Source organism: Babylonia areolata, chromosome 35 (assembly GCF_041734735.1).
Source record: "Babylonia areolata isolate BAREFJ2019XMU chromosome 35, ASM4173473v1, whole genome shotgun sequence".
NCBI classification, from domain to species: Eukaryota; Metazoa; Mollusca; class Gastropoda; order Neogastropoda; family Buccinidae; genus Babylonia; species Babylonia areolata.
In genome coordinates, this window is record NC_134910.1 from 8,863,185 (window position 1) to 8,875,684 (window position 12,500).

The window sequence follows — 12,500 nt, forward strand, 5'->3', positions numbered from 1 at the left end:
ATTACCGTCAAAAGCTTATAAATCGTTGTTGCTACTGGACGAAAAAGGAAAAACCAACTGGGTAACAAAAGTTCGAAACGTTCTATGTAATAATGGGTTCTTGTATGTTTGGGAATATCAGGGGGTAGGATGCATGCAAACTTTTATTAGGACATTCAGGCAAAGACTCATTGATGTTAGATGGCAACAGTGGGAGGAACACATAAATTCAAGTGATAGGTTTAGCTTATATGGAAAATTTAAGACACTTCCCACCGTCGAACCTTATATCTTATTGAATATGAATAGACATGTGAGGTATGCGTTGACAAAATTTAGATTGGGGGTGTCGGAAATTGCTGTACATAGTTCCCGATACAGTTATGAGAAAGATGAAATATGCCCATTGTGTAAAGAAGAAACTGAAGATGAAATCCACTTTGTATTACGCTGCCACTGCCTTCACGATTTAAGAACAAAATTTATACCACACATTTATCACGATAGGCAGAACCTGTTTTCGATACAAATGCTCTTTTCATCAAAAAATGAAAGTATAATGATAAATTTATCTCTCTATATATACAAAGCTTTGAAGAGGCGTGAGAACGCAACAGAATTGTTTGATGTCGGAGAGTAATGCAAAGACGAGTGCTTTTTGTTGCTTGTTCGTTTTGTTGTTGTTTTCTCTTGGAATCTGAGTATTTACTTGTTCACGCAATACTTTTGTGTCCGTATGTTATTTGCATGTTAACAATATTCATAACATTATATAAGGTAGAAAATCATCTTTACTTTTGTTAACCCCTTCAAATGGGGCAATGGCCTTATATTGAATAAATCGTTCGTTCGTTCGTTCGTTCGTTCTCTCTACACACACACACACACACACACACACACACACACACACACATACATACACACACATATATATATATATATATATATATATATATATATATATATATATATATATATATCGGGTGTCCCCCAAAAAATGAACCACTTTTTGACAAGTTTTTTTTATTCTCAGTGACAGAGAAACCGAATTCATTGTAAATTTTCACATAGTGACTTTAGGGAATCATCAACAAGTTTGCAAAATGTCTAAAAGTTCGGACGCAAATTATGCGAGTATTGTCAAATTCAAAACAGCATGTCAAAAAAAATCCAGTATCAGAGCTGTGCAATGTGACCTTCATCATGTTCATGCCAGCTGCCAGGTGTTGGCATCTGTCAATCAGTGTCAGTCTAAAAATAGCCTGTGTGGGTGTCAGGTCTATTGATTTTTTTATTGTCTATATCCAAAATCAGTTCTGTCCAAAGTTTCAGTTTTGGAAGGATCAACCATGCCTTTGAGTGAAAGTGATAAGGTTACCATTGAAAACTGTTTCAAGGAGAAAGGCTGGGGTGGAAGAAGGATCGTAAAGGAATTTCTAAGCAAGGGGTGGAGTCATGTCACTGTAAATAGACTTATCGCTAAAATACGCACTACAAGGTCAGTAGCACGTAAAACTGGCAGTGGGAGACCCAAGACTGCATGATCGGAGGAGAACAAGGATCGTGTTGAGGAACTGATTCAATCCCAGGAGGAGAACCCAGGGACCCACAAATCTCTTAGTATGTTGAATGCGATTTACAAGTGAGCAAGTCTTCTGTGCAAAGAATGGTGAAAGAACTGGAGCTGAAGCCCTTCGAGAGGATACGGGTATCAAGGAGGGACCAAAGTGTTAGAGGGAGAAGAAAAACTCGCTGCCGTAACTTGAATGTCCACTACTCGGCCGCTGATGTGAAAAGGATCATTTTCACAAACGAGAAAGACTTTATGTTTGAGGTAGCTAAAAATCGCCAAAACGATCGCGTTTATGGGAAACGGAAACGAGAAATTCAGCCATCTCGTCTCTATCATGAGACTTCTAGATTTAAAAAAAAAAAGAAAAAAAAAAAGAAAAAAAAGATAATGGTTTCAGCTGGAGTATCCTGGAAAGGAAAAACAAACATTCATTTCCTTGATACTGGTAGAGCCGAGGTTAATAGTGAAAGCTACATCCAGTTATTGGATGACAATCTTCTCCCGGATTGTAGGCGTCTTTATCCTAGAAACAATTACGTGCTTCAACAAGATGGGGCTCCTTTACACACAAGCAGGGTAACCCAGGCCCATCTGGAGAAGGCTACACCAGAATTCATCAAGAAGGATGAATGGCCTCCACAAAGTCCTGACTGTAACCCAATGGATTATGTCATATGGGACTCTCTGAAGGAGAAAGTTTACCGGGGAGTGAGAGACAAATTGACCGAGCAGGCGTTAAAGGACAGGATAATTATGTCATGGGAGGAGGTATCGGTGGATATCGTAAAATACGTAAAAGCATTTCTGCTTGGAAGAAACGGCTTCGTTTAGTCGTGGAGGAAGATGGAGGCCACATTGAGCATAAACTGAAGTGAGTGAGTTTTCCTCTGATATTGGATTTTTCTGACATGCTGTTTTGAACTTGACAATACTCGCATAATTTGCGTCCGAACGTTTAGATATTTTGCAGACTTGTTGATGATACCCTAAGGTTACTGTGTGAAAATTTTCAATGAATTCTGTTTCTCTATCACTGAGAAAATACTTGTCAAAAAGCGGTTCACTTTTTGGGGGGACACCCGATAATTATATTTGTGTGTACACATCAGACTAGCAGAGTGGATTTCTTTCACAGATTTTTTTTTTTTTTTTTTTTTTTTTTGCTAGAGGACAACACTTCTGTTGCCATTTTTGTTGTTTCTGTGTGTGTGTGTGTGTGTGTGTGTGTGTATGTATGTGTGTGTGTGTGTTGTTGTTGTTTAGTGTTGTTTGTTTTTTGGTGGTGTGTTTTTGGTGTTTTCCGGGTCTTTTTCTTTTCTTTTGTTTTTTTCAACGCGCCAAGTGCGTGCTACACACGGGCCCTATATGAAACGGTGTGTGTCACAAGTATACGTGTGTGTGTGTGTGTGTGTGTGTGTGTGTCACACACACACACACACACACACACACACACACACACACACACAGAATACCTGAATGGCACACACACACACACACACACACACACACACACACACACACACACACACACACACACACACACAAGGATACCTGAATGGTTGGAAGGTGTCTGACGACACACCGAGGTGTCCAGCTGGGCTGGAACCGAGGGAAACAGGACCAGCAGACACACCATCACCACAGCCCCCCACACTGCTCTCGCCATCCTGTCTCTGCAACATGGACATCGTGTTGTTCCTGTTATTATTTGTATCTGTATTTGTATTTCTTTTTATCACAACAGATTTCTCTGTGTCAAATTCGGGCTGCTCTCCCCCAGGGAGAGCGCGTCGCTACACTACAGCGCCACCCATTTTTTTGTTTGTATTTTTTCCTGCATGCAGTTTTATTTGTTTTTTCCTATTGATGTGGATTTTTCTACAGAATTTTGCCAGGAACAACCCTTTTGTTGCCGTGGGTTCTTTTACGTGCGCTAAGTGCATGCTGCACACGGGACCTCGGTTTATCGTCTCATCCGAATGACTAAAGATCCTGTGTATTTGTATTTCTTTTTATCACAGCATATTTCGCTTGTGTGAAATTCGGGCTGTGTGAAATTCTGAACACTGACAAGGATCACAGGATCTTTTAACGAGCATATTTGATCTTCTGCGTGCGTACACGCGTTTTTTTTTATCATAACAGATTTCGCTGTGTGAAATTCGGGCTGCTCTCTCCCCCCCCCCACAGGGAGAGCGCGTCGCTACACTACAGTGCCACCCTTGCCACCTTTTTTTTTTTTTTTTTTTTTTTTTTTTTTACCTGTGTGCAGTTTGATTTCTTTTTCCCATCGAAGTGGATTTTTTTTTTTTTTTTTTTTTTTTTTTTACAGAATTTTACCTTTTGTTGCCGTGGGTTCTTTTACGTGCGCTAAAGTACATGCTGCACACGGGACGTCGGTTTATCGTCTCATCCGAATGACTTAGCGTCGAGGCCACCACTCAAGGTCTCAGTAGTGGGAGGGGGAGAAAATATCGGCGGCCGAGCCGTGATTGGAACCAGCGCACTCAGATTCTCTCGCTTCCTAGGCGGACGCATTACCTCTAGGTCATCACTCCACTTACGGACACCACTTTTTGGTTCGTGGGCTGCGACCCCTATGTTCACTCGTTTGTACACGATGGGGGTGGGGGGTGGGGGTGGGGCGTTTTGGGGGGCGGAAGGGGGGGGGGAGGGACCGAAACACCATGCTGACGACGTCCCATGGGTAACGTTTCAGGATTCCGACCTGAAAACTCAAATGTCCCCCGGGGGACCTACAGAAGGGAGGGGGGGGGACGATTTTGGACGTAACAATGTCACATCTGTGATTGTGTGTGTGTGTGTGTGTGCGTGTGTGCGTGTGTTTGTGCGTGTGTGTGTGTGTGTGCGTCCACACACACACGCTCTTTCTCTCTCTCTCTCTCTCTCTCTCTCTCTCTGTCCACACACACACTGACGAAGTCTCCCGTCGGTCCGACGGATGAGTAGGCAGGCAGGCTTATCTGTCGGTGTGTGTCCTCATATGGGAGAAGAGGCCGATTCTGGATGCGCAGCACTTCCCACAGGTGTTGCAAGGGAAAACGTCTCCAGAAGTTGAGCCCTGCTTCCTTCGCTCACGCTTCTCCTTAATGGCTAGTGTTCTGCCTGACCAGCACAGGTGACTTTTTTTAGTGAGGAGGAGTTGTGCAGTCCCTTCCCCACTCTCTCGCCTACTGACGCTCACAGTCCCACAGGTGCAGATACTGCCACGTGTAAGACTGCCTCGGGAGTTCCCTCCTCCCTATACACACACTCTCTCTATATATATATCTCTATTTCTTTTTTCTCCCACTGTGTCCTCTCTCTCTCTCTCTGTCCACACACACACACTCTCTCTCTTTTTCTTTCTCCCTCTCTCTCTCTCACAAAAACACACTCTCTCTCTCTCTCTCTCTCTCTCTCTCTCTCGATCGCTCCTCCCCAAACACGCACGCGTATTTGCTCGCTGGATGAGGTGAAAACGATGACGATAACAATGAAGATAAATAACATTGACCACGCTTCTGATGACGATCTTGTTCAGTGTGATAAAAACTACTATACATAAATTAACGATAATGATAATGTGGCGAGCTGATGATTTAGGCATGTGAGATTACAGCAGTGGGTACACGATACGGTGGTGGTGTGTGAATACGTATGATCGTCACAGTGATCATGACAAAGGTGATGGCGACGATGATGATGATGATGATGATGATGATGATGGAGGTACCAGTGATGATTTTATAGTTCGGGGTTCATACTAGACGGTATGATTATGAATCTGGGGGTAGTGTCCCATTTTAGCATATCTAAATTCCTGGAGCTATATTTAGGAATCCAATGTACTGGGACGGTATTTACCTAAAACTGGTCGCAGTGTGTGACTGACTAAGTGTGATAATGATGATGATGATAATGATCATGATTATGATGGTCGTTGTGACGGGGATGATGATGATGATCATCATCATCATCATCATGATCGTTGTGACGGGGATAATGATGATGATGATGATGATGATAGTCATGATGATGATGATAGCGTTGACTGCGGGCTAAAAGCCCCAATGATACTAAGTACATCTATAGCCATATTACCCTTTTGGTGATATTTGAAACAGGTTCATGATCATCACGTTTCAATTTCGTGAACAAAACAGTAGCAATGACGAAAAACCATGAAAGCAATAACTACAAATATGTTTAAGAATACACACTTTCACGGTAATGTTCAACTTTAGAATACTAAACTCAGGGGGGCTGTTTCGACGAAAAACAAAGGTTGTTTTAGGCTCACCTCGATGCGCTGACTTGAATGGAACCCTCAGCTAAGCTCTAGGACTACTCCTTTCCCATGAAACTGCGACAAATACACAGTAAGCTGAGTACTCCTTCCCCACCTGCACGCCATTTTGACAGCTGATCACGTGGGTGATCAGCAGTCAAAATGGCTTGCAGGTGGTTGCTCTGGCTGTGATCGGCTGAGCTTACTGTGTATAAAATTGTCGCAGTTTCATGGGAAAATAGTGGTCGTACAGCTTAGCTGAGGGTTCCATTCAACTTAGCGCATCGAGGTGAGCCTAAGACACCCTTTGTTTTTCGTCTAAACAGCCCCCCTGAGTTTAGTATTCTAAAGTTGAACATTACCCACTTTCACACTTAACTTCGGCCAAAACTGGCGGGTTCAGACCCAGATTGTGTTTCGTGTACTTACTCTTGTGACTGAATACTTTCCAGCACGTTCGTACGTCCAGTGAAGTCCAGTTCCTCAGTCCTGACCACACTGACGTAACCCCACAATGTGGGGCTGGTTTCTGAGCAGAGTGAAGATGAAGATTCGATGGGGACATAAAAAGGCCGAGAGGTCTAGGCAGATGACTTGCCAGTCCCTACACTACTACTACTACTACTACTACTACTACAGAGCAAGTTTCACGATGTGTGTTGGTTTTCGCTCTCTTCTGACGTCACTATACAGAACGCGTCATCGGCCGCCGCATCACTACGTCACTTCCCTCCTACGTCACTTCCGTTCCAACCCACATCCGCACGTGTCCAGTCTGTGGAGTCCAGACGTCCGGAAGTTGGGAAACTTGTCTTCGCCAAAATCTATGACAGTTCCATGATATCAAATGATTGAAATTAAAGCACCATAATGTGTATATGGTTTTTTTTTCTTCTTTGATAATGTATATCCTGTTTGAACTGCTTTCTTAAAAGTGTCTGTTTATTGTCATTGTTAATTCACCACAATGATGAAAAATAAAAAATCTTTTGAAAACACCTTCCAAAATACCGTAAGAATGTCAAAAAACAAAAAGATTGGAAATACCGTGCAGTGACCCGAACGTGAACGAGCCTGCCAAATGATAGATGATTATCCTCGTCTGCTGTGGACAGCTCTAAATGCCTGAACACACCAAAGGTATAAAAATCTAAAGATTAACGTATCTTTTTTAGTCACGGCAGAGCACACGTTGAACACTGCACAAACTCCAACGAACACACACATACGTACAAAGATGTTAGGGACAAATGTGACAACATCGTTTCACTCAGTAAGGACGGGCCTGTAAGTATACAGTAAATGGTGATAATCATAATACTAAGAGAGAGACTGAGCGTTACGGTATAGGTCGTTTGATCTCAAGCGCCTCTCAGATTTTCATACTGCATCAGAAACTAAGAATTGAAAGAAAAAAAAGCCCTGGTGTAATTTTATGAGAAGAAAAAAAATCTCCTTCTCCCTGTCTTACACCATCTCCCACGCACCCGCCCCCCTTCTTTTAAAAATATTAATTCTGAGGCTCGATCTTGCAAAAGTGACCAGTTTGGTGGAAGTTATCATTGCACCTTTTTGCTTTATCAAATGTACACACACACACACACACACACACACACACACACACATACACACAACACACACACACACACACACACACACACACACACACACACACACACAACACACACACACACACACACACACACACACACACACACACACACACACACACACACACACACACACACACAAATGCATACATACATGAGACAGAGACAGGGGAAAGTTATATTCGGTGCGAGACTGACGCAAATCCTTGAGGTTGCAGACAGAATTGAAACAAGAGAGAGAGAGAGAGAGAGAGAGAGAGAGAGAGAGAGAGAGAGAGAGAGAGAGAGAGAGAGAGAGAGAGAGCGTATGACGTCCATTGCTAATTTCTTTCTTTCTGTCCTGTTGGTGAAGTCAAAATTCATTCAGTTTCAAAGACGATTTACACATGTCTCTCCCATACAGGAAACATTGAACTATAATCAATGGTTTCTCCAGTCAATGGGAAACCATTTACAGCTGTCTTTTGTGAAGGACTATGACTCTCAAACTAGGAGGCAAAATTGCACTGGCTCTTAGTGCTGCAGCCTTGTGGGCTACTTGGCCTTTGGGAACCATCCCAACGCCGACTGTCCTAAAACCCTCTTGGCCGAGAGAGTGGGGATGTACTTGGGCAAGACACTCTCCACTATAATCAAATTCTAGCCCAAATAGTCGGAACAGCAGTTGCCTCCTCTGCCATTCTGATGGTCAAAGTCGGACACGACTATCATATATATATATAATCTGTTTTGAGAAGAAGTGATGGTTATGAACAATGTCATATCTTTCAGCTTTAAGATAAAAAAAAAAAGATAAATAAATCGGTAAACAAACACACAGATAGATGCATAGAAAAGTAAACAAAAAAAAAACAAATGAATGAGTAAATAAATGAATGAATAAACATGTGAGATGTATAAGTAGTAAATGGATGGACACATATATAAAATTTACGCTTGTATTATTTCTGTTGTTGTTGTTGTTCTCGGTAGAATTTCTGTGTGTTTCTTGTAATTGTTTATTTCCATATTATCCTTTCCAGACCCCCACTTCCCATTTCTTCTTCTTCTTTTTTTTATTAATTTTCTTCTCTTTTTTTCTGAGGGCAGGATGTAAAAAAAACAACCCTGTATAAGCTTATTCTTTTACCCTCAATAAAGATCATTTTGACTTGACTTTCCTTGAATTGAATTGACTTGACTTGACTTGACCATATATAACATAGACAGACAGATTACTTTCCTGTGATCCAAAGTCATAATGAATACATACCTGAACAGATTAACATAACAGATACATGAGTAATTGAATAAACGATTACTTTTACGTTATCTGAAAGCACTGTGTGTAAATGACGAATATATAGCACGCAAAAAAGGTTCTTAGAATCTAGAATCATAGTGTATAAATAAACTAATAAACATACAAATAAATATTCTAAACATTAATGAGTAAATTAATAATAATAATAATATCATCTTCGTGTGATCTGCAAATAGAATAGATAAATAAATAAACAAACAAATAATGAATAAACAGATCATCTTCATGTAATCTAAGATAAACGAATGTGGAAAGAAAGAGAGAGAGAAAAAAAAAGATCGTCTACCTGTAATCTAAAATTCACAGCGCACGCCGTGTGACAAACGACCTATACAGGCCGAACCAGGACAAGGCTGAAGACAACCAAGAGAGCGGTCCACTGCTGATAGCTGTATCACAATGATAACTTGACAGCCTGGTCATCAGTGCACTCGCCGTGTTATCCTGTTCTGAGTATGGGGTGTGAGCGAGTGTGTGTGTGTGTGTGTGTGTGTGTGTGTGTGTGTGTGTGTTCGTGTTTATATATATATATATATATATATATATATATATATATATAATGTGTGTGTGCCGAGTGTGTGTGTGTGTAAAAGTGTGTGTGCGTGCGTGTGTGTGTATGTGTGTATGTGTACCGGTCAGTGTGTGTGTGTGTGTGAACGTGTGTGTGTGTGCGCGTGTGTGTGCGTGTGTGTCAGTGTGTGTGTGTGTGAACGTGTGTGTGTGCGTGTGTGTGTGTGTGTGCGTGTGTATGTGTGAACCTGTGTGTGTGTGTGTGCGCGCGCGCGCGCGCGTGTGTGTGTGTGTGTGAACGTGTGTGTGTGTGTCAGTGTGTGTGTGTGTGTGTGTGTGTTGAGGGGAGGTTAGATATGTGTGTGTATGCGTGTCTGTACGTATGTGAACAAAACAGTAGTAATGTGTGTCGATTTCTGGCACAGAGAGAGGACACGGGCTCTCAAGGCAATGGCAGAAGCAGCCGAGAAAAGAATTCCAGCTGGAGCTGGTCGTGGAGAAATGAATTTTCCCTACTCAAACTAGGCCGTACGATGGCTCAGTGGTTAAAACGTCTGCCAGAAAACGAGGTGACTCAGTCCCACCCTGGAGGCGCGGGTTCGAACCTGCTGAGGACCAGGAAAACCGGCAGAACAAAGAAAAGGCGGCACTACAAGGGCATCCAGCCTGGAGGAGTCATGACCTGGGTGCGGCCCGGCCCCCTTAGAGTGTAAGGAGTTAAGGGCCGAAACACTTGACAGGGGGGCTTCTTCTCTAAAGACCTTATATACTGTCCAGCTCTCCCAAGAGTTTCTTATCACTGTGTATGTGAGTTTTTATGTAACTGTTTGTTTGTTTGTTTGTGTGTGTGTGTGTGTGTGTGTATGTTCGTGTTTATATATATATATATATATATATATATATATATATATATATATATATATATATATATATATATATATAATGTGTGTGTGCCGAGTGTGTGTGTGTGTGTGTGTGTGTGTGTGTGTGTGATGTAAAAGTGTGTGTGCGTGCGTGTGTGTGTGCCGATCAGTGTGTGTGTGTGTGAACGTGTGTGTGTGTGCGCGTGTGTGTGCGTGTGTGTGTATATGTGTGTGTGTGAACGTGTGTGTGTGCGTGTGTGTGTGTGTGAACGTGTGTGTGTGTCAGTGTGTGTGTGTGTGTGTGTGTGTGTGTGTGTGTGTATGTGTGTGTGTCATTGGCATGCGAACGTGTGGATGTGTGCCGGGGTGTGTGATTCACAGCCGTACTGAAGCTACTCTGACGATGCGGCGGGTTGTTGTTCAGTGTTGCTACTGTAGAAGTTCAGTTGGCCGTGGTGTTGAAAAATTTTCTGGCACTTCCAAAACTGATGTTTGAAGTGACTGACACATCAGTCTGTTTCTTTTTTCAGGAACTGTCGTTCCTCCGCCCTCCATCCATTCCCACCCACCCCCACCCCCGCCTTCATTCTCTCCCCTCCCCGGCCACCGACCCCACCCCTAATCACTACGAATCAGACGTTTATTACCGTCATACCCACGGGACCGTACCAAGCAAGCTACTCAGTAACAACGGCACGCACCATCGACAGTTGCTGCCGAGCGCAAGTCAGTGCAGTTAGTGGTAGTCGTTGAGACACTGACCAGTTTCATCAGTTCCAGCTCGCCCAGTACTAGTTTTTTGTTTGTTCGTTTGTTTTTGTGTTTTGGGTGGGGTTGTTTTGTTTTATTTTGTTGTTTTTTTCAGCTCCCTCCCTCCCCCTCCCTCCTTCCCCTGGGCCTCGCCCATCCTCCCCAGCACCCCCCCCCCCCTCTCTCTCTCTTATCCACCCTCACACCCTCGGGGCCGATCATTATCATCATCATCATCATCCACCCCCAAGCGACTCCCACCCCCCCCCCCTCTCTCTCTCTCTCTTCTCTCTTTTTTTTCAAAACAGCATCGTTTGTGTGACTTTTTGTTGTTGTTGTGATGATGGCGGGTGTGTGTGTGAGGAGGGGGGGGGGCGGTGGGGGGGACGGGGGATATATATATATATATATATATATACATATATATATATATATATACTCAGTACTGGGCACTTACTTCCCACCTTCCGCTGCTCACAGCCCCTTCCGTCCCCCCCACTACCACCTCCCCCACCCACCCCACCCCACCCCACGCCTCCCCCACACGACTTCTTCTTCCCTTGTAAGTTGTCTGTCCCCGAACATCACTCACGTCACTATTCACTACTATACCTCCCATTTATTAGCACTCAGCTGCACGAAACACGGTATCGCACATAGCAGTGGCAGTAGCAGTAGCAGTTTTGTTGTGAATGTGTGGTGCGCGGAATCTTCTTGAAAGATCTGTCTGTATACCCTTCTGTGTGTGTAGTACCCCTGCAAAGCACCTTTCTCAGTGCCGCAGTGGAGAGAGATGGAGGGGGGGGGCGGGGGGGGGGGGGGGGAGAGAGAGAGGGAGAGAGAGAGTGTGTGTGTGTGTTGCAGTGTGTGTGTGTTCCAGTGTTTGTGTCAGTGTGTGTTGTGTGTGTGTCTGTCTGTGTGTGTGTGTGTTTGTGTCATTGTGTTCCAGTGTGTCAGTGTGTGTGTGTGTGTGTGTGTCTGTGTCAGTGTCTGTGTGCTCCAGTGTGTCAGTGTGTCTCTGTGTGTGTGTTCCGGTGTGTGTGTGTGTGTGTGTGTGTGTGTGTGTGTGTTGTTGTTGTTGTTGTTGTTGTTTTTGTTGTTTACGACGTTGTTCATCGATTTTACATCTCAGTTTTCATTAAAGGTGATCAGTTTTTAAAAAAAAGTTTTTAAAAAAAAGCCGGCATAGTAGAGCAGGAAAGTTGGACAAGGTAAAATAAGAAATAAATAATAATCATTAAAAAACAAAAAACAAAATCACTACACACTTAATCCTACATACTTCCCTCAAATCTCCAACGCACACAGTTACTGAACCGGCTGCCAACGGAAATGTACCAGACGTCATGTCTCGTCTGAGCGATTCCGTCCCAGAATTCCCGTGAAAAAAAAGGTGGTTTGGAGGCGGGAAGTGGAGGTAGGAGGGGAGAGAGAGAGATGGAAAAAAAAAAGTGTACCATGTTACAAATGTGTGTGCGTGTGCAAGTGTTCTGCGTGTGTGTGTGTGCGTGTGTGTGTGTTGTGAAGGGGGTTAGCTCTCTTGACTGATAGCTGTGTTCGCTTCGTGTAGTTTCAGCAAGGGAAGCAGCAAGGGAGAGATTATTTCGAAGTGAATGGTTCT

The 12,500-nt window shown here is 43.3% G+C and overlaps 2 protein-coding genes across 2 annotated transcripts in view; one reads left to right on the forward strand and one right to left on the reverse strand.

Moving 5' to 3' along the window:
* Nucleotides 1–6,906, reverse strand: part of LOC143277791 (uncharacterized) — a 63,330-nt gene extending 56,424 nt beyond the window's left edge. The window contains exons 1-2 of the mRNA XM_076582693.1: nt 6,273–6,906; nt 3,104–3,225 (exon numbers count right to left, since the gene is read on the reverse strand). Of these exons, the coding sequence (XP_076438808.1) occupies nt 3,104–3,218 (115 nt within the window). The 5' untranslated portion in view covers nt 3,219–3,225; nt 6,273–6,906. The remainder of the gene's footprint in view (nt 1–3,103; nt 3,226–6,272) is intronic.
* A 5,520-nt stretch (nt 6,907–12,426) lies between these two features.
* The window catches only part of LOC143278080 (uncharacterized), a 14,034-nt gene continuing 13,960 nt past the window's right edge, over nt 12,427–12,500 (forward strand). The window contains exon 1 of the mRNA XM_076583115.1: nt 12,427–12,500. This exon is cut by the window's right edge and continues 199 nt beyond it. The gene's annotated coding sequence lies outside the window, so the exon portion shown is untranslated.